The 24,622-nt window shown below is 31.5% G+C and overlaps 2 protein-coding genes and 1 non-coding gene across 3 annotated transcripts in view; all 3 read right to left on the reverse strand.

The window, feature by feature from the left end:
- Positions 1-2,328: 2,328 nt before the first annotated feature.
- On the reverse strand, positions 2,329-5,147 carry LOC126675519 (sec14 cytosolic factor-like). Its single transcript, XM_050370172.2, has 6 exons — positions 4,897-5,147; positions 3,436-3,691; positions 3,227-3,263; positions 3,038-3,143; positions 2,844-2,954; positions 2,329-2,703 (listed from the first exon to the last, which is right to left on the reverse strand). Exons 1-6 carry the CDS (start codon positions 5,056-5,058, stop codon positions 2,581-2,583), a joined length of 795 nt encoding a protein of 264 aa, XP_050226129.1. The 5' UTR covers positions 5,059-5,147; the 3' UTR covers positions 2,329-2,580.
- Positions 5,148-8,790: 3,643 nt separating this feature from the next.
- On the reverse strand, positions 8,791-8,897 carry LOC126675968 (small nucleolar RNA R71). The gene has a single exon (XR_007640148.1). It is a non-coding gene; the product is annotated as a small nucleolar RNA R71 (small nucleolar RNA).
- A 5,698-nt stretch (positions 8,898-14,595) lies between these two features.
- LOC126675524 (succinate dehydrogenase assembly factor 2, mitochondrial) overlaps positions 14,596-24,622 on the reverse strand; it is a 28,628-nt gene continuing 18,601 nt past the window's right edge. Inside the window, exon 6 of the mRNA XM_056104948.1 lies at positions 14,596-14,607. The gene's annotated coding sequence lies outside the window, so the exon portion shown is untranslated. The remainder of the gene's footprint in view (positions 14,608-24,622) is intronic.

Here is a 24,622-nt window from a genome sequence, read left to right on the forward strand (position 1 = left end):
AATAATTAATGTTGCTAAATTCTTATGTTGCTGTATTACACTAAGAAAATTACTACAATATTTATTAAATAAATATGTATATACATTTTATTAAATTACATATGTAGACATAGAGTATAGTCGATGAGCTTTATTAAGATTATGCTTAATTATAGTTCTAGTAATTAATTAAATTGTTTACTGTGATGTTTTAAACTAGAATTGTATTTGAAGAACTCGCCAGACTCTCACCGCCACCATCAGCACTGTAGACGTGGTAAAAACTGTGATGAAACTAAAAAAAATATTCGTCTTAATGGAAGTAGGAAAATTGGGTATTAGAGTAATACTGTGGTTTGTATGATGAGCAGGTTAAAACGCAACGACCACGAAAAGCACCATGGCCTCTCCATCTAATATAACTTCGTAGGGAGTGGCACTGTGGCTGAGCCATCCCCTAATCAGAAGTTCCACCCCTCATTTAATGGAAGAAGGGTTGTCAATATTTATAAAACAAAAACATAAGATGTCGGTGTATTTTAGTTATTTTGATTTTAAATACATCTAATTTTTTTTATCAAAAAAAAATACATCTAATTTTAATTATTATAAAATAATATGTCTAACATTTTATATTAAATTTAAACAAACACCTTGTCTAACATGTATATATAATAAATATTAATAAACTCATACAGTCCACCTTCTAATAGTTAATATTCTATAAATTAATAATTCTAATAATTAATAGAAAATTAAGAGAACCAACTTCGTTTCACGTCGGATAATTAATAATTCTATTATTTAATAAGTAATAAAATTTAAAATATATTCTCATGAATATTAATTATTAGAGAGATTTTTTTAAAGAAATATATAACAATTGATGATTTATTTGAGACAATACTAACCTTAATTCATAAAATGGAAGTTAAAATACCATCAAATCATAATTTTCTAATTCTTTTGAGAAATTTTAAAAGAAGTTATTAGATAAACAAATTAAAATAAGTAAAGTATCTCCAGTATAAAAAATATTAAAAATTATTTTATTTTATGAATACAACTTCTTAATAATTATTTTTGAATTTGATATCAATTGATATTTTTTAAATTGAATATAAAATTATTTCTTTTAAATTCAGTGATTGTAAAGTGTATTTAGTTAGTTTTTTTATAATATAATATTAACATTAGGTCTATTAATGTAGATGCTTTAAAATATTTTTTATATTTTTTTTATATAAATTCAATAAATTAATAATTCTAATAATTAATAAATTTTTGATCCACCGTATGTATTAATTATCAGAGGGTCGAAAGTACATTTGTTAATTTTTTTAAATCTTAAAGAAAGTGTATGATTTTTTTATTTCAAAATTAGACCAAATAATAAATCGTTTGGTCTATATATATTTTTTAAAAAGTTGCATGCTGTGTTATTTAATGTAAAAAATGATTCAGCCAAGTAAAATTTAGCATCTATAAATAATTTTTTAAATTCTGACACTGATAAGTTAGACATTATAATTATTCCTAATTATTTGAGTTACTCCCTAAAATAGCTATACACAACATTTCGATTTGTTTTTCTAAAGCATAATTTGTTGGGATATTTTTCGTCTATTTTATTTTTTTTGTTTATCAAAAGTAATAGATTTTTGTAATGTAAGTATTACTATTGAAATATATTTTTTGTATTATTTTTAATTTTGTCATATTATCTTTTTTATTGATTAATTTTCAAACTATATATTTATTAAATAGCTTTGTATATAGATTCAAAAAAAAAAATTTGTATATCAATTCGGTGGCCAACAAATTTTCCTTTTAATAATATTTGGTATTTGTACCGATAGTTACATGTATCTACATCTTACTGTTATTGTTGCTAGAAATAAAAATATCATTATGGCATTTGTCTGTAAGTGCATTTTTTTTTTCGTTTGATGGATACGTGCCATATTATTAACAGCATATAATAAGTAGATCTCCAACATGGAATAACTTTTTAATTATATACGGTGACATCATATATCATGGCATTCTTGAAAGTTTATGAAATACTTTAATGTAATTTAATTTTTAAATAATACTCCATTTGCGTCATTTTATAACTTTATTTTTTAATGGCTAATTTAAAAAATTTCTTTATATTTTTATATTATGTTTATTTTTCTTTTATAAATTAAAAGTGATTTTTTAAAAAAAAATATCATTACCATTTATAGGATAAATAAAAAATTAAATGAGATGAAAAAAAAACAAAATAAATATTAAATATATTTTATGTCATTTAAATTTTGATTTTTTTCTTTTAATAATGAACATACATCTTTTCACCAAGAATTAAAAAAAAAATATTTTTTGTACTTATCCATTTGAAATATATTTATACATATATACACACACGGATAATATGATAAAAATAGGGGAGGATCTCAGAATGGGTTGCATAGTATTACTACTAAATAAACCCTACAAGATAATCATGTTTAATCCAAAATTTAGATTATTCTAATTTATTTATATATAAACTATATGTCCTTAGGATCTGCAGTTTTGAGCAATGTTTTGTTTCTTCCCCCAGCTCCAGGTACTTTATTTGCCGTTTGTCAGGATTGGAACTAATGGAAGTTTCCCTCCATATATTTCCGGGATCTGGGACTCGTCAATATCTTCAAGGAGAGTCGATTTCAACTTTTTGTTCTCCACAAATACTATCTGCAAGTAAACGCAGAAACATTATAATATATCAATCAGGGTCGCGAAATGCAGATTACATCCATATACATTTCGAGATGCTGGCGCTGCCAAGAAAATAGTTGGAGAAGCGTTGTACATATGAATCAAAGAAAACGTACCTTCTTCCTGGTGTTGTTGTCGATAAAAGGGTAAACTAGTTTCCAGACTGCCATAAAAATGTAAGGAACATGCACAATGAACAATTTCCCTAGTCTCTCAGGAAAGTAGTCCTGCAAGTTCAGATTCTACTCATCAGAATTATTTTTCACTTTGAAAAAGCAGCAAACAGAATCAATTATAATTGATGTATTACCTGCAAAATGCAGAGAGCTGCGAGGTATCCATGGATATCGCAGTTCGCATACCCCCAACCCTTAAGATCTCCGATCACGACAAATTTATCCTGCCCTGCTGGAACCCTGATGCATTTTAAGTTATTCACTAATCTGTAAAAGCTGCAATCTAAACGGTAAAATGATGAAGAAATATAATATAATTGTACCTGGCGCATAATTTATCGAGGACGCAGACTACATAACCTGTACAGATTTACACATAACAACAGTTAAAACCTGACAAAGCTAAGAGACCAAGGCAGTAAAAAGATTAAATAGACTTAATCAACTCTAATTTCAGCTGATTAACCCATAAATGCATCAGTAAAAAGATAAAATAATTAAACTAAAAACAGCTAGCTAGGCTTATTCATACGCTTGAATTCATCAGGATTTTTATTTTGAAAATGTTTAGCTCCAAAGAGAACAGTAACGGGACGTCCTCTCTTATCAGAACCTTGCATAAACATTTTATTTTGTGCAATTTCATTTGGTATTTCTAATGGGGAAATTGAACCATTTGGAACAAAATCCTTTCTCCATTTCAGGTACTTGAGGAACATAGCAGAAGCTTTCTTCACATCTAAATCACGAGCTCGGAGAAATCTTCTCAGTGTCATGTCATCTATTTCCTACGCACCAAAAATTAAAATTATAATTGAATCATTAATATTAATACATTATATTTTAATTGTTTTTGTCTGAAAGTAGGCGGTAAATTTTGTCATGTAGTAAGATAAATATAGTTATTGCACCGATCTCAATCATGCACAGTTAAAAGAATATAAATTTTAAATCTTTTTAAGGTTATCTGGAATTAGTTTTAAAATCTCAGTGTTTTTAATGAATTTTCGTTGACTAATAGTAGGACTAAGACTTTTCTGGAATACTAATCAGGCCATATATATATGTATATATAAAAATTCATGGAAAACCAATTATTAGTACACATTTACAATTAATTTCCGATAAATGATAAAATTAAAATTGAGCTCTGCTTTGAAACAGATTAATGGTGGGTATAAAATTCAGTAGCTCATTGAATTTTTACTAAGTTATAAAAAACTACTTATATTTTATTTTGTTCTTTTAGTTACCGAACCGGGTAATCATTACATGTCGGAAAAATATTATTTAATTATAAATATAAATTCAATAAGATCATCAAACTATAAATTTTATTTTCAAAAGAATATGGAACAATAAATTTTATTTCAAAAATATTAAATTTTAAATGACATGGCATTTTACGTTGAATATGCCAATATAAATTGACATTAATTTCCGGTTAGTGACGTCCGGTGAAATAAAATGTACAACTTTAGTAGATAAATAAAACAAAATTAAATATAATACTCATTTTATAATTTAGTAAAAATTTAGTAAACTATAAAATTTAATATCCAATTAACGAAAGTTTGGTAAGCGACATAAATTTTTACCAACTTCCCACCAAGTTAATTATCAAGAACTGTGTGAGTATATTAGCCAAAATTCCTTAACCTCTAAAGTGGAATATTTTTTTCAAATGATTTCGTGAGGAAAATAAATAAGTAAAACAAAAAACACAATTTTTCTAATTTGTTCGTGACCAAAGCTAGACTCCATACTTTTTGGAGAATATATGCCAAATGTATCGTTCAAAAGGTTCGGATCTTAGACTGTTTCAACCCAAACCAAAAACAAAGAAAAATAATAACAAACCAAGAAAAGAACACCAAACTAAAACCATGGCAGCAACAACTTAAAAATTGTATCACGAGAATTTCTTATCCAGTCCGAGTTCATACTTTGCATGTTCGTCGTATATCTAAACCGATTTAAAGTTAGAAAATACCTTGGAAAAGAATTGTTGTGTTTCAAGAGCGACTCTGAAGAGACGGAGTTTGGCCATCAGCTCAATCTCATTGCTTTTACAGTTATTCTCTTCAACTTCATAATCTTTTTCTTCCATTGATTCAATATTTTTTGGTGCAGTAGTTTGATTAATCTTCTCCATTTGTTCACAGTGACTCTTCTTCTGTTTTGGGATTTTGAAGTACACCGAGGCTTACTTTTTATAGAGAGACAACAAAGCTTGCCGAAATGTGAAGAAAGAAACGTATTTATTGTTGATTTAATCATCTAAATGATGAGAGTTCATTTAAGACAATTTATCATCACATGCATATAATTAATTTGATTATATTCATCACAACCTACAACTCAATTTCTGTAAATTGTCATGATTCTTTTATGATATTAATGACTTGTAGTTTTTGGAAAGACGTTCAACCACACATGACTTCTAGTTTGTTATGTATAATAATCATGTTGCTAAATTCTTATATATCTATGTTGGTCTATTGCATTTTAAAAATGTGTAAAATATAATATAAATATTTTAATTTTATTAAGGCCTAATTTCTTAAAAACCATCCAACTTGTAATTTTTTTTATTTATACCATGATTTAGGAAAATTTTCAATTGTACCCTATTTTCGATTTTTATGTTTTATCTCTACCTAATGAGTTAAATTGACCTATTTTCTTTTGAAAAAGAGTTTAAATTAGTCCTTTAACCTATATTCTGATAAAACATTAATATTAATCATTTATGTATCTTGTTTTTAATATTTTCATCCTTAAATTAATTAAATTATTAAATTTTTTAATTTTAGGATACAAATGAAACATAAAAATCAAAAATAGGGTACAATTGAACATTTTTCTAGGTCATGGTATAAATGAAAAAAAGTTATAAGGTGGGTGGTTTTTATATAATTAGGCCTTTTATTAACCATATAGTAACTTATTGAAAAAAACATATAAAAAACATATACAAAGGCGGAGAAACGACAATTTTTTGGCCTAAGGCCAGAATTTACTGATTTCTCATCCAAGGTTTCAACAAAGATGGTTTAATTAGAGAGGAAAAAAAAAGAAAAATATCAATATATATTGAATAGTAATTTTATATTTTAATTTCTAAGATGAGATAAGTATTTAGAATTATCAACGAGTTATATATAGTTCAATGGGCAGCATTTTATCGAAATCGCGAGTCCTATTCTTTACAAATACTTTACTCTTCAATTATTAGAAAACAAAATTGGAATTTATATTCTATTTAAAAGTCGTTCCCAAATGTCCTATACATATAATTACATGAATCTAGATTCTACATCTTATTATTATTGTTGCTTGTCTATTTCCAGGGAAGGGAAAATGTCATTATGGCAGTTGTTGTGCGTGCAATATTGACAATTCATATAAAATTTTGTTCTTCGAATATAATTTTTTTATTATATGCGGTTACATAATAACATGTTTATAAAAATTTATAAATTGCCATATGTGATAACGTACTATAGAGATGCAACAACTTCGATGGTCTGAAAAGTTACTAAATTATTCAAGAGAAATTTACACCCTATACTAAAAAAAACGACATATTTACAAAAATCTATCTTCTTTTTCTCTTTACAAATAATATAGCGTTTTTAAAAATATCCAAAAAAATACTATCTTTTCTTCATCTTCTTAATTTTTTTATTTTTTTCAAAACCTAATTTTTTTCTTTTCCTCCACTACTAGCCACCACCACCATAAACCTTCACCTTATAAAGTTTGCCTTTGCCAATATTTTCCGCAGCCGAAATCTGCCGCCCCCACCCATTGTCATGTGTTCGCTGTCTGATACGCATATTTTATATAGGGTTTTTCCAAGTATTTGATATAGTATTATTGCATATTTTTAAGGATATTATGCTTGGAAGGTGTTTATTTTGTAAGTTTATGCGTATGGAGTGATGCGTAGCAATTTGGAGCAAATTGGAGAAAAGCTGGAAAAAGTGCCTAGTTCCTCAAAAGTGTCTAGTTCCTAGGAACCAGACACTATTGAGGAACTGGCCCGGATTACTTTCTGCGAATCCTTTGTGGCCAATTCCTCAAAAGTGCCGAGTTCCTAGGAACCAGGCACTATTGAGGAACTGGCCCGGATTACCTACGAACCTAAAAACGTGAAAATCCTTTTTCAACGCGGATTTGGATCCGATTTCAACTACAACTCTTGTAACACATCAAGGACTCTTCTACTATATAAAGACATCTCAAGATCATGTATTCTATCTAGTTTTTCATTATTTTCTATTTTACAAACAATTTGTCTTAGGTTAATTTTCTTTTAGTCCTTAGTTTATTTTCAAGTCTTAATTCTTCGAAGCTTTGATTCGAAGACTTGTGTTCCGAATAATTCCAGGTTTTTAATTCAAGTATTTTCTTTCATATTATTTAATTATGTTCATTACTTTTGATTTATTGATTTCTTCAATTATGTCTAGCTAAATTTATTAAATCTAGGATATTGTGAGTAGTATGGGTTTAATTCAAATCTGAAATTTAATATTCTATCTTTCTTTATTCTTGCAATTCTTATTATTGGGATTAATGCTTGTAATTACTTGATCACCAATTACATGATTGAAAATCGATTTGTGAGTAAACGTCATTAAAGCAAGTTGGTTGGAAAAGATAATAAGAACGTAATTATAAAACATGAGTCCGTCCACTATGTTTGCGTTGCGTGGCATGTGTGGATAACTTTTCTTAATGCTTTGTTTATGATTGTCGGATTATTTTCTATTGTCCTCTAAGCCGTGACAGTAAGGACGATTCGGGGTAATCGGGTTATAAACGATAGGTTAACATCGTCTACGAAATAGGGGGTTAACGAGGTTAGATCTATCCGCCATTGCAAAGAATAATTAAAGTTAGGATTGATAGAGATTAGATAAAGATTTGAAGGATTTCCCATATGAAAACAATATTCTAGGTTTGCTTTTTATCATCGTATTTCCTTATTTTATTTTCAGTTTTAGTTTAATTAATTAAAAATCAAATCAATCAAATTCGTTAGTTCAAATAATAATTAGTTAACTATTTTGGTACTAGATTCAATTCCTCGTGGGTTCGACTTTTACTTATCATTATATTACTTGATTTATCGATATCGTACACTTGCGATTTTGTGTATCAAGTTTTTGGCGCCGTTGCCGGGGAATTGATATTTATATCAATACAACTTAATTAATTATTGCTTTGGACACCTTTTATTTTCTGTTTTTATATTCAGTTTTCACGCTTTGGTGTTTTTGTGCTTTTGGTGTGTAGGTCTATTGTTGCTCTTTAGTTTATGCGAAGTTCAAAGGATAAGGAATTATTGCCTTTTAATCCCGAGATTGAGAAAACTTGCAAGAAACTAAATAAGCAACGGAAAGAGCGAATCTCCACACAAAGGGCACTTCGGCGTATTGAGTTTACTATTGAACAAGAAAGTTTTGAGTTGAATTTTGACACATTCGAACTCGGAACAATGGAGGAAGATAGATCTCTCAAACATCACATGTTACCATCTCTTGATGACGCCACAACGGGCATTGCTAGACCTCATGTCGCCGCAAATAACTTCGAGATCAAGCCGGCGTTCATTCAAATGATCACTCACAACCTCTCATTCAATGGGTTGCCTAGTGATGATCCTTATGAGCATATTATGAGCTTCTTGGAATTATGCAACACCTTCAAAATGAATGGGGTACCAGATGAGGCAATTTATCTCATTTTATTTCCATTCTCTTTAAAGGATAAGGCCAAGAATTGGTTACAAAATTTGCCTCGAGGTACCATCACTAAGTGGGAAGATCTAGCTAAAAAGTTTTTGGAGAAGTTTTATCCTCCTTCAAAAACGGCGAAGCTTCGCATGGCTATTACCACATTTGCTCAACAAGACTTGGAAAGCCTCTATGAAGCTTGGGAACGGTTCAACGAGTACCTAAGGAAGTGCCCTCATCATGGAGTTCCGGATTGGCTAGTGGTAGAAACTTTCTTCAACGGGCTAAACGGAGCAACAAGGATGATGCTTGATGCGGCGTCCGGGGGGAGTTTTAGAGCAAAGGAGCCCAAGGAATGCAATGCCTTGATTGAAACCATGGCGGCCAACAATTATGAGCGGTCCTCAATTCGCAAACCGGTTGGAGTCCATGAAGTCGAAGCTATTTCAGCTTTAGATGCCAAGGTGGAAGCTCTAACCAAGAAAATCGACAAATTGGCGATGATTCCGCAAATCACATGTTGCCTTTGTGGTGGAAATCACGTCATGGAAGAGTGTAGCATGAACAATGCTCACGTGGTACAAGGGATGGAGCAAGCCAATTATGTGGCTAATCAAGGAAGAGGCCAAAATAATCCCTACTCTAATACCTACAATCCGGGGTGGAAAAATCACCCAAATTTTTCATGGAGCAACACTCAAAATGTGGTGAGGCCTCCACCCGGATTTCAAACTCAACCTCAAGAACCAAGGAGATCAAGTTTGGAAGACATGTTAATGCAACACATGCAAAAGACCGATTCGCTTCTCCAAAACCAACAAGCTTCCATCAAATCATTGGAGAATCAAATTGGTCAACTAGCACTTTCCATGTCTACTCGCACCAATGGGTCTTTGCCTAGCAACACCGAGGTCAATCCAAAGGAACAAGCTAAGGCAATTACTTTGAGGAGCGGAACCATACTAGAGGGACCAAAAGTTCCTAATGAGGTGGTAATAGAGAAGGAAAGCGACAAGATCGGCAAGTCGGAAGAAAAGGGAGAGGAAGTAATTTTGAAGCCATATGTTCCTAAACTTCCTTATCCTCAAAGGGTGAAGAAAGTAGAAGATGACAAGAATTTCTCCAAATTTCTTGACATGTTCCGCAAGATTCACATCAACATTCCGCTTACCGAGGCAATTTCCCAAATGCCTAAGTATGCTAAATACTTGAAAGAAATCATCTCAAATAAGCGAAAATTTGATGATGTGGGAACGGTCACGCTAACCGAAGAATGTAGCGCACTCATTCAAAACAAGCTTCCTCAAAAGGCGAAAGATCCGGGAAGCTTCACTATTCCATGCATCATTGGTGAAACGGAATTTGGTAAGGTACTTTGTGATCTTGGTGCAAGCATTAATTTAATGCCTTTGTCTATTTGCAGGAAATTAGGTATGGTGAAGGAGATGAGGAACACTACCGTTTCTCTACAATTGGCGGACAAGTCAATTACTTACCCAAGTGGAGTACTTGAAGATATCCTAATCAAAGTCGATAAATTCATATTTCCTATTGATTTTATTGTCCTTGACATGGAGGAAGATAAAGAAGTTCCACTCCTCTTGGGTAGACCTTTCCTTGCAACTAGCAAAGCCATCATAGATGTGGAAGGAGGTAAGTTGACCTTGAGAGTAGGTCAAGAAGAGGTAATTTTTGAAATGTATTCTTCTTTGAAATATCCCATGGAATATGAGGATTGCTTGCGTGTAGACATTATTGACCATTGTGTAGATGAATATGTTGATATAGAACATGAACCTTTGCATGATGTGATTTTTGATGATCATGAGGTGAGTCCTTGTGAAAAACATGGTAATGAAGAGCACATTTATGAAATACTTCATAGGGAATCACAACCGGCCTTACCATCTATTGCATGTCCACCTAAGCTTGAGCTTAAACAATTGCCCATGCACTTAAATTATGTCTTCCTAGGAGATAACTCCACTTTGCCGGTCATTATTTCTTCATCTTTAAGCGAAGTGGAAGAAACTAGTCTTTTGCATGTTTTGAGAACTCACATTAAGTCCATAGGTTGGAGCATATCCGACATTAAAGGAATTAGTCCTTCTCTTTGCATGCATAAAATTCTCATGGAAGACTCTCACTCACCCACTATTGAGCACTCACGTAGGTTAAATCCTAATATGAAAGAAGTGGTTAAAAGTGAGATTATCAAACTTTTAGATGCAGGAATTATTTATCCTATCTCGGATAGCAAGTGGGTGAGCCCCGTGCAAGTCGTACCTAAAAAGGGTGGCACAACCGTCATTGAGAATGACAAACATGAGTTGATTCCCACTAGGAAAGTCACGGGTTGGCGTGTTTGTATTGACTATCGTAAGTTAAATAAAGCCACCCGAAAAGACCACTTTCCTTTACCCTTCATTGATCAAATGTTAGAACGACTCGCGGGGCACGCCTATTATTGCTTCTTAGATGGATATTCGGGCTATATGCAAATTCCTATTTCACCTCAAGATCAAGAGAAAACCACTTTTGTTTGTCCATATGGCACTTTTGCTTATAGGAGAATGCCTTTTGGATTATGTAATGCACCGGCGACCTTTCAAAGGTGTATGATGTCCATTTTTTCCGATATGATTGAAAAATTTATAGAAGTGTTTATGGATGATTTTTCTGTTTTTGGTTCTTCTTTTGATCATTGTTTAGCTAACCTCTCTCAAGTATTGCAGCGATGTGAGGAAACGAACCTTGTTTTAAATTGGGAGAAGTGTCACTTCATGGTGAAAGAAGGAATTGTTCTTGGGCATAAAATTTCTGAAAAAGGAATTGAAGTGGACAAGGCAAAGATTGAGGTGATTGAAAGTTTACCCCCTCCTATTTCGGTTAAAGGCATCCGTAGTTTTCTTGGACATGCGGGTTTTTATAGAAGATTCATAAAAGATTTTTCCAAGATTACTAAACCTCTTTGCCATCTCTTGAATAAAGATGTGACTTTTGAATTTGACAAAGAATGTTTAGGTGCCTTTAATCGAATTAAGAAGGAGTTAATTTCAGCACCTATAATCATCGCCCCGGATTGGAATCTTCCATTCGAGTTGATGTGTGATGCTAGCGATTACGCGGTCGGGGCTGTTTTAGGCCAAAGAAGGGATAAGCGATTGCATGTTATCGCTTATGGAAGTCGCACTCTCAATGATGCTCAAATGAATTACGCCACAACGGAGAAGGAATTATTAGCTATTGTCTTTGCTTTTGACAAATTTCGGTCATATTTGATGGGATCAAAGACAATTGTTTTCACCGATCATGCGGCAATCCGGTATCTTCTTACTAAGAAGGAAGCTAAACCTCGACTAATTCGTTGGATTCTTTTATTGCAGGAATTCGATCTTGAGATTAAAGACAAGAGCGGAGCGGAAAATCTTGTAGCGGATCACCTATCTAGACTTGAGCGTGAGGATGATCCAAACAATGAACCTCCAATCAATGAATCATTCCCCGATGAACAACTATTCGCCATCCAACATTCTACAAGTGAGGTACCTTGGTTTTCTGATTTTGCAAATTTTCTAGCATGCAAAGTTCTTCCTAATGACTTGACTTATCAACAAAAGAAAAAATTTATGCATGATGTCAAGCATTACTATTGGGATGAACCATACTTGTACAAGTATTGTTCCGACCAAATCATTAGGAGATGTGTGCCTAGGGAGGAGGTAAAAAGTATTTTAAATCATTGTCATGCTTTAGAATGTGGAGGTCACTTTGGTCCGTCTCGAACGGCGGCTAAAGTACTTCAAAGTGGTTTTTATTGGCCCTCGTTGTTTAAAGATACCCATAAATATGTGATGTCATGTGATAGATGTCAACGAATGGGAAACATATCCAAGAGGAATGAGATGCCACTAAACAACATTTTGGAAGTCGAATTGTTCGACGTTTGGGGAATTGATTTTATGGGACCTTTTCCATCGTCATATGGAAACATGTACATTCTTGTGGCGGTGGATTATGTTTCTAAATGGGTGGAGGCCATTGCTTTACCATCAAACGAGTCAAAACATGTGCTAAATTTTTTAAAGAAAAATATTTTTACTCGTTTTGGTGTCCCTCGCACAATTATTAGTGATGGCGGATCCCATTTTTGTAATCGCTATATGACCACTCTTCTTGCCAAGTATGGTGTTTCTCATCGTGTAGGTACACCTTATCACCCGCAAACTAGTGGACAAGTGGAAGTCTCTAATCGAGAAATCAAGCGGATCTTGGAAGCAACGGTTAACTCTTCACGGAAAGATTGGGCATCTAAGCTCGATGATGCTCTTTGGGCTTATAGAACGGCTTTTAAAACACCTCTTGGTATGTCACCATATCGAGTGGTGTTTGGTAAAGCATGTCACCTTCCGGTGGAACTTGAGCACAAAGCGTATTGGGCGATGAAATTGCTAAATTTTGAAGCGGGGGCCGTAGGGAAAAAGAGACTTTTACAATTGAGTGAGATGGAAGAGATTCGCCTTCATGCTTATGAAAACGCCCGGATATACAAGGAACGTACTAAAAGGTGGCACGACAAGCATATTCAACCTCGTGAATTCAAGGTTGGACAAAAAGTGCTTCTTTTTAAGTCTCGCCTTAGACTATTTCCGGGTAAGTTATCATCACGTTGGTCGGGTCCATTCACCATTACTCAAGTCTTTCCACATGGTGCAATAGAAATCGAAGGTACGGATCACAAATTCAAGGTGAATGGTCAAAGACTTAAAGTGTATCATGATGAAGGTGTTGATCACACCGAAACCGTTGCTCTTTTCGATTAAATGGGAGGTAAAGTCAAGCTATTGACTATAAAAGAGCGCTTTGTGAGAGGCAACTCACGTATTCTTCTTATTTTCTTCTTATTTTGTTACCCAGATTGTTATTTTATTTTATTCAAAAAAAAAAAAAAAAAAAAAATTATTTTTTCAAATTTTTTTTTAATTAGCAGCTCATGAGGAACTGCCGAGTTCCCCAAAACTGCCGTTCGGCAGTTTAGGGGAACTCGCCAGTTCCCCAGGCAGAGCTGTTCCTTGGCGAGTTCCAAGGAACTGCCGTTCGGCAGTTCCTGGGAACTCGCCCAGGAACAGTTCTGACGAGAAGCCAGACGAGTTCCTAGGAACTGCCGCCCGGCAGTTCCATGGAACTCGCCCGGCAGTCCCATCTGGGAACTCGTCCTGGCGAGTTCCCACCCCTGCCGAGCGGCATTATTGCCCAACTCGGCAGGAATTATTTTTTTTACCCCATAGCTGTGCGATTTTTTTTTGAAATTTTTTTTTTTTTTTTTTCTTTTCTTTAAAACTTACCCACCCCTCTTCTTCTTCTCCTAACTCTTTTTCTCTTTCTAAAATTGAAAACCCTAGCTTTCTCTCTCTAGAATTAAACATTCTAAGCATCAAATTAACACTTTCCATCTTCAAATTTCTTCTTTCTATCTTCAATTCTAGGTTACCGACCATGCCAAAAGTTAAAAGCACCGCCAAAGGAAAGGGAAAAGGAAAGGCTAACACTTCTAATTTCATTGAAGGGGAAGAAGTGGATGACTTTGGACCGGGTTTGGGAGCTTCTTTCCCCATCTTCTCCGAAGAAGAAGGTAAGCGCTTTAAAAGCCTTAGAGATAGAATTTTCACTATGCCTAAGTACTTTGATGATGTTTTGCTTGATAGATTAGGTTTAGCTAATGAATTGAACTCTTGTCTGAATAAATTAGAATTGCTAGAGTTTAGTAAGACTAAGTTTAAGGTTTATAGAGAGCTCTCTCTAGAATTTTTTACTTCGGTTTGTTTTTCGGCTAAAAATGGCAAAAATCTTTCGTTTAGAATGCGTGGAGTAAATTATGAGATTGATTATACTTTTATGCATTCTAATTTTTTTGTGCCTAAAAAGGGGATAGTTGATTATCCTAAGGGTTTTGATAGCGCTAATGTGTGGAGTTCGCTTTCGGATGTACCCGTTCCGAAAGGACAAAGAGGTTCTAATGCACTTATTAAAAACCATTCGATTCTCTTAATCCATAAATTCCTTTGCCACACAATTTATGGAAAAAGCGAATCAAACAAGGTTTCAAAAGAAGAACTTCTTGCTATAGCCCCTTTAGCACAAAAAGCCGCTCCTAAAGTTAATTTTGCTTATTATATTTTTCATACTTTTGTGAATATTGCGAATCATGGAAAGTACCGTATTGGCAACGGTCACTTTGTCACCGCTATTGCCCAAGCCCTAGGGTTGTTGAACGATGAGGCTTGGGTAAACGGAATGACAAAGTATGATGAAGAATATATTAGTCCTCTTTTTCTTAGGAGAGCGGAGTTACTAGATACTCATGGGAATTTCAAGCCTTATGTTGAGCGAAAAGCGGTGAAGTTATCGAGAGGTGGACAAGAAGATGATAGTGAAGAGGAAGTAGAAGGTGATGACGGTGAGCCTAGTAACACTCCGGAAGAACATGTTGAGATAGGTAGGGTTCCAAGGCGTGAAAGGCGTGCGGGAACGGAGGAGATTCTTAGGCGTGTTGGTGATTTGGAAGCATCTAACCAACTTATGGATACGAGGCTTACCGCTATGGATAACACCTTGCGACAAGTTGATACATCGGTGAATGAAATGAGGAGAGAGCAAAGGAGGGCGAATCGGAAGTGGGCGGCTTGTTTTCGCGCACTAAATGTTATGATTGACTCACCACCCCATTCTCCGGAGGCGTGAGGTATGTGTTTCTTTCACTTCTCAATATATTTTTTTTCTTTTCTATTGTTTGATTTGGTTGTGGCTATCATTGAGGACAATGAAAATTTTTATTTAGGGGGTGATTTGTGTTGTTTAGTTATTTTCTGTTTTTAGTAGAATATAGAATTTTGAGAAAACTTTAGTTTTTGAACTTAGTTTTTGATTGTCAAAAAGTAAGATAGTTCATTAATTGATCAAATAAAACTTGAGAAGCATGTTTAGATATCCCCGTGTCAAGTTGAAATTATGATATCTTTAAGTTTGTTGAAAGTATTTGATTGAAATCATGAGCTTGGTTTTGTTTTAATAATTTTTATTAACTTTTTAGTATAACATTTAAGCACAAAATTCTATATTACTTGTGATTTAAAGATAGCCAAAATTTCAACTCTTATCAAAGTTAATTTTGCTTGGGTTTTAATTAAGTTTCTTGAGAATTTTGAAGGACTAACCACATGATGCTTTTTACAAACTACACTTAAGAATGTGAGATTTTTGAGCCTAAAGTATCAATTTTTTTTTTCTTGAGTGTGCTACTTGGTATTTATTTGCTAGAACTTGCAATTCTAAATCAATTTGAGGCCATATGAGATAGGTGATGACATGAGTGTGATTTGGGCATTTAGAAAACCCTTTCTTTTCCCACTTAAAAAGACTACCCAATTTCCCATTAGGATTAACCAAATTTGAGCCTAGCCTTTTCTTGTTATTATACACATGTTTACACCTTTTATCCTTCTTTTATTTTCTTTTTTTGATAACCCAATGAGTTAAAATTTTGAGCAAGGAAATTGAAAGAAAAAGACATATGTTTCACTAAGTATAGTTGACAAGAAATTCAAAGATGAGCGAAAAGAGAAAAGAACCAAAGAGAAATTGAAAAAAAAAAAAAAAAAAAAAAGAAGCTTCTACAAAGAAAAAAAAAACAAATATAGAGCAAAGAAAAAGAAAAAAAATTGGTTTGAAAAAAAAAATTAGCAATTGAATTCTTGTTTTGGGCTTCATGAGAAAAATTAGTGATTGTATTATCTTGAGATTGATAAAGAAATATTGTTTGAATTTTTAACTCATTTTAACCTCATTTAAGCCTTAAATCCTACCTTGAACCTTAGCCCCATTACAACCAAAATTAAAGACCCATTGATTCATGTTGTCATTTATTTTCAAGTGGTAGAATTTTGTTTGAATTGCAAGCCTATGGTTCAATTTATATCATGATAGCAAGGAGTGAATTCATACCCCAAATACATGAGCGTATTGAGAGAAATCTTGTGAGGAAAAAGGTTTGTTTTAAAGTTTGAGTGTGGTTGGAAATTTAAAGTTCTTATGATGCTTTTTAACTCTTAGGTACTAATTGGTAATGATAGAGTTGAGTTTTGTGTTTGATATTAAGTTATGGGTAATATTGATTTTTATGAATAAATGTTTAACTTGAGTTAATACACTTTATTAATCAAAGTTAAGGTCATTCGATTTAATGATATATTTCAACTTGTTATTGATCGCTTAATGTCAATTTTGTTCGGGGAAGTTTATTATGCTAGGATTGTGAAGTTTGATTTAATTAATGTGCTACTTTACTTGAGGACAAGTAAAGAACTAAGTGTGAGGGAGTTTGATACGCATATTTTATATAGGGTTTTTCCAAGTATTTGATATAGTATTATTGCATATTTTTAAGGATATTATGCTTGGAAGGTGTTTATTTTGTAAGTTTATGCGTATGGAGTGATGCGTAGCAATTTGGAGCAAATTGGAGAAAAGCTGGAAAAAGTGCCTAGTTCCTCAAAAGTGTCTAGTTCCTAGGAACCAGACACTATTGAGGAACTGGCCCGGATTACTTTCTGCGAATCCTTTGTGGCCAATTCCTCAAAAGTGCCGAGTTCCTAGGAACCAGGCACTATTGAGGAACTGGCCCGGATTACCTACGAACCTAAAAACGTGAAAATCCTTTTTCAACGCGGATTTGGATCCGATTTCAACTACAACTCTTGTAACACATCAAGGACTCTTCTACTATATAAAGACATCTCAAGATCATGTATTCTATCTAGTTTTTCATTATTTTCTATTTTACAAACAATTTGTCTTAGGTTAATTTTCTTTTAGTCCTTAGTTTATTTTCAAGTCTTAATTCTTCGAAGCTTTGATTCGAAGACTTGTGTTCCGAATAATTCCAGGTTTTTAATTCAAGTATTTTCTTTCATATTATTTAATTATGTTCATTACTTTTGATTTATTGATTTCTTCAATTATGTCTAGCTAAATTTATTAAATCTAGGATATTGTGAGTAGTATGGGTTTAATTCAAATCTGAAATTTAATATTCTATCTTTCTTTATTCTTGCAATTCTTATTATTGGGATTAATGCTTGTAATTACTTGATCACCAATTACATGATTGAAAATCGATTTGTGAGTAAACGTCATTAAAGCAAGTTGGTTGGAAAAGATAATAAGAACGTAATTATAAAACATGAGTCCGTCCACTATGTTTGCGTTGCGTGGCATGTGTGGATAACTTTTCTTAATGCTTTGTTTATGATTGTCGGATTATTTTCTATTGTCCTCTAAGCCGTGACAGTAAGGACGATTCGGGGTAATCGGGTTATAAACGATAGGTTAACATCGTCTACGAAATAGGGGGTTAACGAGGTTAGATCTATCCGCCATTGCAAAGAATAATTAAAGTTAGGATTGATAGAGATTAGATAAAGATTTGAAGGATTTCCCATATGAAAACAATATTCTAGGTTTGCTTTTTATCATCGTATTTCCTTATTTTATTTTCAGTTTTAGTTTAATTAATTAAAAATCAAATCAATCAAATTCGTTAGTTCAAATAATAATTAGTTAACTATTTTGGTACTAGATTCAATTCCTCGTGGGTTCGACTTTTACTTATCATTATATTACTTGATTTATCGATATCGTACACTTGCGATTTTGTGTATCACTGTCTCGCCGCTCGTCAGCTCCTCTACCCCACCGCCGCCCGCGGGTCTTCAAGAGGATTGTCGCCGCTTGCCATTTATTCACATCGCCGCCGCTCGTCGGCCTTCATAGCACTGCCGCTTGTCAAATCTGATATCCTCAAATCTGAATTTTCTAAGAAAAACGTATATAATTCGGATCATATACAATGAAATTGTGTTCATAAAAAAAATATACGTATATTATTTGATTTATATACTAAATTTGTATTGAATTTATACAAAATCGTAATTTTGTATACAAAAAGATAATATTTTTGTAAATATTTTTTAAAAAATAGATTATGAGCTAATTTGTCTTATAAACATTTTCTATTTTTCCGATATTTGTGTAAAAATCCCTAAATTCAATAATAATAAAGCCCGGCTCATAAACCTACTAAAAAAAGCACGAATAACCAAAATTTCACCAGTCATATTAAGAAGTTCATTCGAGGTAAAAGAACCAATCCAATGCGTAGGGACCCATGATTCCCACCCGAGCTACATACAAACTTTACACGGCCCCTCGCTCCGAGATAAGTGCACTAGCAAGCTAAATTTACGTTGCTAACACAGGCAAAAAAAGAGAGAGGAAGAAGATCGAAAGTTCAAGGCTTTGATGCCTTTAAATATAAGGGGACGTGATCGTACGTTTTCTTTGAGGGGACAAATTGTAAAAAAATAAAAATTTAGTAACCATATTTTATAAAAACTTAAAATTTGCTTTTTGAAGGAAAAAAATTATTAGGGGGCAGTTGCCCCTTTATCCTCTCAAATAGTTCCGCTCTTATACAGTTGTATCGTAATTAACCCAGCATTAGGGTTTGTAAAACTAAATAAGTACGTTACAAATCTTTTGTTTGAAGATGTGTGAGTTAATCGGAAAAAAAACCCTAGCACAGCCGTCATCTCCAAACAAAAAATCTAACCTTATTCTTGGCCTCTTTCAAGGCCATCGCCGATCAAAATATTGATCGGCGGTGGTCTCATGTTCCTTTATTCAATTTTTTATTTACATCTTTTATATTTTATTGTTGTCTTTTGCTATTTTTTGTTTTTTATTTATGGTTGTTCTTATTTCTCCTTCTATGGAGTTTATATTATATTGCCCTTTTATGGGATTTGATGTTCCCTTTGTGGATCTTTTAATGCGGTGCAAATTTGAATCGTTTATGATGGAATTTTTGTTTTTAGGTTTTCAATTGAATTCATTCAAAGATATAATCCAGTTGAACAATTCAGGTTGAAACTATCAGAACTGCAAATTGTATTTTTGATAAAGTGCACTTTGAATCTAATGTCCAATTGACGAAATCCAGATCAGTTGATTGCAGAAGACATTGTGATGCTTTATCAACAATTTGTAATTTTCGATTTCATATTGCTATCATCGGGAATTCTATCTCATTGATCGTGTAAGAGGGTTGCAACTTTTGTTTATTTATTTGTCTGTTAATATATTCGCAAGAAGCTATATGTTTAAATTGTAATATTTTGTTTCTAGTGCTGCAATAAAATCCTACATTTCTTCTAAAAAAATGTGTGAGTTAAGGGATCAAATAATGTGTGCAAAGATAATGGTTGAACAAATTAGATGTGTATAGTTGCTTAGTCGAAACCGTATTGCAAATTAAGAGATTAAGCCAAATTAATTTTATTTTTTTGGTTAGTCCATTCGGTTTTCAGGGCTTCGTCCTGACTAATCCGGATCTGACCCGCGTCCTGACTAATTCGGGTCTGATCCGCGGCGCGCACCTGACATGGTGGGTGAGTCTGCCAGTGGGAATTTTCTGCATTCACAAGACTCGAACCCGAGACCTTACTTAAGCGATACCAAACCGCTTACCACTTGGACCAACACCCACTGATAAAGCCAAATTACTTTTATACCAAGTTAAATAAATCCTAAACCCTAAATCCAAACCCTAATTCATAATAGGTAGTGAAAATTAATCGAGATAAATAATTATAATGATATTAATGACTCGTAGTTTTGGAAAGACACTCAACTACACACATAACTTCTATTGTTATGAATAATAATCATGTTGCTAATCTCATATTTTTGAGTTTTCAGGTTACTTTTCATCACCGAGTGTCTCATAAGCTCATTGATTTACGAATATGATTTACGTTCAAATTTTTATTATTAATTTGTCATTTATGATTGATACTGTTGTAAATCACTTTTAGAATGGATTTTGATATAATTAGGGGGCAGCTGGCAGTTGGAAAGTTATTTTGGTGGTTAGGTTATGTGTTAGACTTATTACTCTGAAACTCAATTTATATTTGAGCAAAGTGATCAGCAAGTTTAACTTTATGAATAGACCAATTTCGAGTTATATAAGTGAAAATATAAGCCATCTCATAATTAGACATTTTGTTTTGTTTGACCATACCGTGTCTTGAACGGATTTCAACTATAAAATGACACCTTTAAATATTTTACATTCAAAATAATCCTCACTCGAACTGGATAGGTTTTTTGCCGAAAATAAATTTTTTTATTAGACATTATATAGTGAAACATAATTTCTGTTTCAGAAAAGAAAGAATTTATCATGTCCAGATGGATGTGAATAGTTTGCTGCATCATAAAATGTCCGGGCCGTGACAGATCATGACATTAATAGAAGAAAAAACGTCGTGATCCATCATTTTCTTTAATTAATATGACCAACCTTCCTAATTTGCTTTCTAGTTTCTTCACTATTTCCGTTGTTCCATCAATTGCTTTTCTTTATAAATAATACTCCTTCCGGTATATAATATTTATCGTATTTATCTTTAACGTAAAAATTACAAAAACAATTAATATATTTTAATTTATAAATATTTATATTAAATTATCTCTACATCGAAATTTATTTATATTTATAACAGCTATTTTTATTTGTTTTATATTCTTTCAATAAATTAATGAGGGGCAAAAATGAAAAAATTAGCAATTAATATTCTCTTTATATTATAAAATAATAAATATTATGAATCAATTTATTTTTTTTAAATGCAACAAATATAATGAACCGGAGGGAGTAACACTTTGTGTGTTAATGGGGGTTTAAGTATAATATTTAAGATTTTGAAATAAAAAAAATTTACTTTCATTTCTTTTTGGCTTTTACAACACAAGATCATTATGAATATCATTTCAGTCAGTCCAATTACAAATCATTAAAACGGCATTGTTTAATATGAAAAAATAAAAATTGCCTAGCACTAAAATAAATCCAAATTTTTGCATATTGTTATAATTTTATTCTAACTTTTTATTTTTATTTTGTTAAAATATCATAAACTAAACATTTTATTGCAATTTCAGTCATTTTTTTCAATAAATGTAAATTTTAAATAAATCACTCAATACTTATTAGATTTATTTCTCTTTTCCGGTCATTTTTAGTTCGAGATTCATTTTTTTTTTAACAACCGAAAAAGTAAGAGAATTTACAATTGGATTTTAATATTATTTTTTATTTTTTAATATAAAAAGTTGAATTTCAAAATTCTGAAAAAAAAAGTTTTGTTTATTACGGAGTTAATTTATAATTTCAACTAAAAATTAAAACAATTAAATTGACTAGAAAAAAATTAGCTAGAATAGAAACTAACTAATAAATCGGGATATTATCGCAAAAATTAAAGAATTTAGATAAAATTGCAAAAATCATAAAAGTTTAAATTAATTTTTCTATTAAGCCAAAAATATTTTGGTGCTTGAAAATGCCATAAAATGAAATGTTGATTTTTATCTGTCAAGTATTAAAAATTGTACTTAAAGCGCTACAACGTAAAAGGTTGTGGTTATCTGATTTTATATGCAAGTAATCTTAAATAATATCAAAAAAATTCAATAATAAAAATCCGTAAATATAATTTATGAGATAAATTCACTTAATGTGCATGAAACTACATATAATTTTTTATATACATAAAGAAGAAAAAGACAAACTCGACTTTTTAAAACTCAAACAAATTTTACAAAAAACAAATATGTAAACTTTATCAATAAAAAATAAAGTTGTAACAATCTAACTAATATTTTTACCTTTATTGTTGAAATATTTTTTAAACATTTTTAGTATTAAAATTTTAAATAATTTTTTAAAAAGGTACAATAATTTTATTTTAATTAATGTAAAAAGGTAATTTAATAAAATAAAAATTGGCTATCATCAATGATAAAATGGTAGACTTTTACTTTTTAAACTGTTTTTTTATAGGCCTAATGTCTTAAAAAAAACCCCGACCTTTTAGCCCCTTTTCAATCATACCCTGACATTGAAAATTTGTCAATTTTACCCTATTTTGCATTTTTGTGTTTCAATTGTACCCTGAAAAATTAAATTAACGTCTTTTGCGTTTGGAAATTTGTTTAAAACATTCTCCATGTCTCGCATATATTAATCATATATTTTTAAAATTTATTTAAATTTAGTTAAATTAATTAAGAATTTAAATTAGTGTTAATTTGATTATGGTTTTTAGTTAGTTTTTAAAAATAAAGGACTTATTTGTACTTTTTTGAATAAAAAAGAATTTAATTTCATGTTTAGACTTAATTAATTGAATGATTTCATCATTTAAGTAAAAAAATTAACAAAAATTAAAATATTGGGGTACAATTGAAAACGGAAAATTCAAAAGTGGGTAAAATTGACAAATTTTCAACGTCGGGGTGGAATTGAAAAAAAGTTTAAAGGTGAGGGGTTTTTGAGTGATTAGGCCTTTTTTATAATAGAAAAAAGAAAAGAAAATTTGATGGTTAGTTTTTTTTATCTTCCATCGCCTACTTTAAACCACTTTTAAAATTTGACTTTTTTCATCTCGGCCTATAAATTTAGAAGCTGAATACAAATTTTATAAATACTAAGTTATTTAATATAAAAATGTATTTTCAAAAATTTGACATATTTTGACAATTTTTTGCGAGTTACGTCCAAATAAATATCAATCAGAATATACTATAAATCCAAAATTAATAATTAAATGAGAAAATATTTTACATAATTTCTCTAAACTTTTTTAACTTCGTCAAAGATTATGAAAACAAAACTGAATTAGAAGTCAAATGAGGCTAGACAAGTCGAATGTCGAGCCCATTCCCCATGACCCTGAATCGAACACCTAATTCAAATTGAAAGCCCAACTGCACTTATTATTTAAAGTGTTAAAGGAACAATAGAATATTTTTCTCCTTTTGTTTTTTTTTTTCTAAAAAAAAAATTAAATTTATATTGAAGATTTTTAAATTTAAATTATATATTCACAAAATTTTATTTTGTTTAACTTGGTCAAAGATTATGAAAAAAAACTTCAAATACATCTTATGCCAGTATTTTTACAATTATATTAACTAATTTTTTTTTCCAACGATAGTTCTATTGATGAAGATAACAATATAAGGATGAAAGCCATATAACAATAATATTTTTTTTCATATGATCTTTCAAAGTTGTAGCGACAAATAAAAGGCAATAAACGTGATACAAGCAAAGATTATAAAGAAGTCTAATCATGGATCCCGCAAACTTGACATAAAGATAGACCGTCGAACGGAGATTTTGATCTTCTTCTTCCAATGAGCCGAAAAATCCGCTCGAACCGTTGAAGTGTAGTATTTTTGCAAAACAATCAATCATCTTCATCTAGATCTATAAAGATAGAAGTCACAAATTTTTCTATTTTAGATCTACAAAGACATGAATTTGAAGAACGATCAAACACTAAAGATACTTGGTAGATCTAAAAATCAAAACAAAAGAGGTAGCAACGACCTTAAGATTTATTCCAATATGATAAAATCATAAAAGACCCAATTTGAAATTAAATTTTTGACAAAGATTTATTGAAATAGAAAGTAGATCTATAATAATTAGTAGTTTAGGCAGAGAGAAGATGATTTTTCGGCTAGCCGGAAAGATCATCTTCTCCCACCCTCAAAAAGATAAGTGAATTAAAGTTTTTTCTAGAGAGAAGTGAGAACATAAATATTAGAGAGAGATATTGACTAGTTGTATACACTCATAATAGTGTAAATTAACTATAAATTTTTTATTTTTTATTTATATAAAACTATCTTTTTAAAAAATAAAAACAAAAATAGCATTCATCTTTTTATATGTAACAAAAATTACAAATAAACAATATCACGATTAAACAGTAAATAATAAATAGAGCATCAAACCTTTGAAAAATTAATCTAATAATAAATTAATTAACTAAATTATTA

The sequence above is a fragment of the Mercurialis annua genome, linkage group LG3 (genome assembly GCF_937616625.2).
Source record: "Mercurialis annua linkage group LG3, ddMerAnnu1.2, whole genome shotgun sequence".
In the NCBI taxonomy this organism is placed as follows: domain Eukaryota; kingdom Viridiplantae; phylum Streptophyta; class Magnoliopsida; order Malpighiales; family Euphorbiaceae; genus Mercurialis; species Mercurialis annua.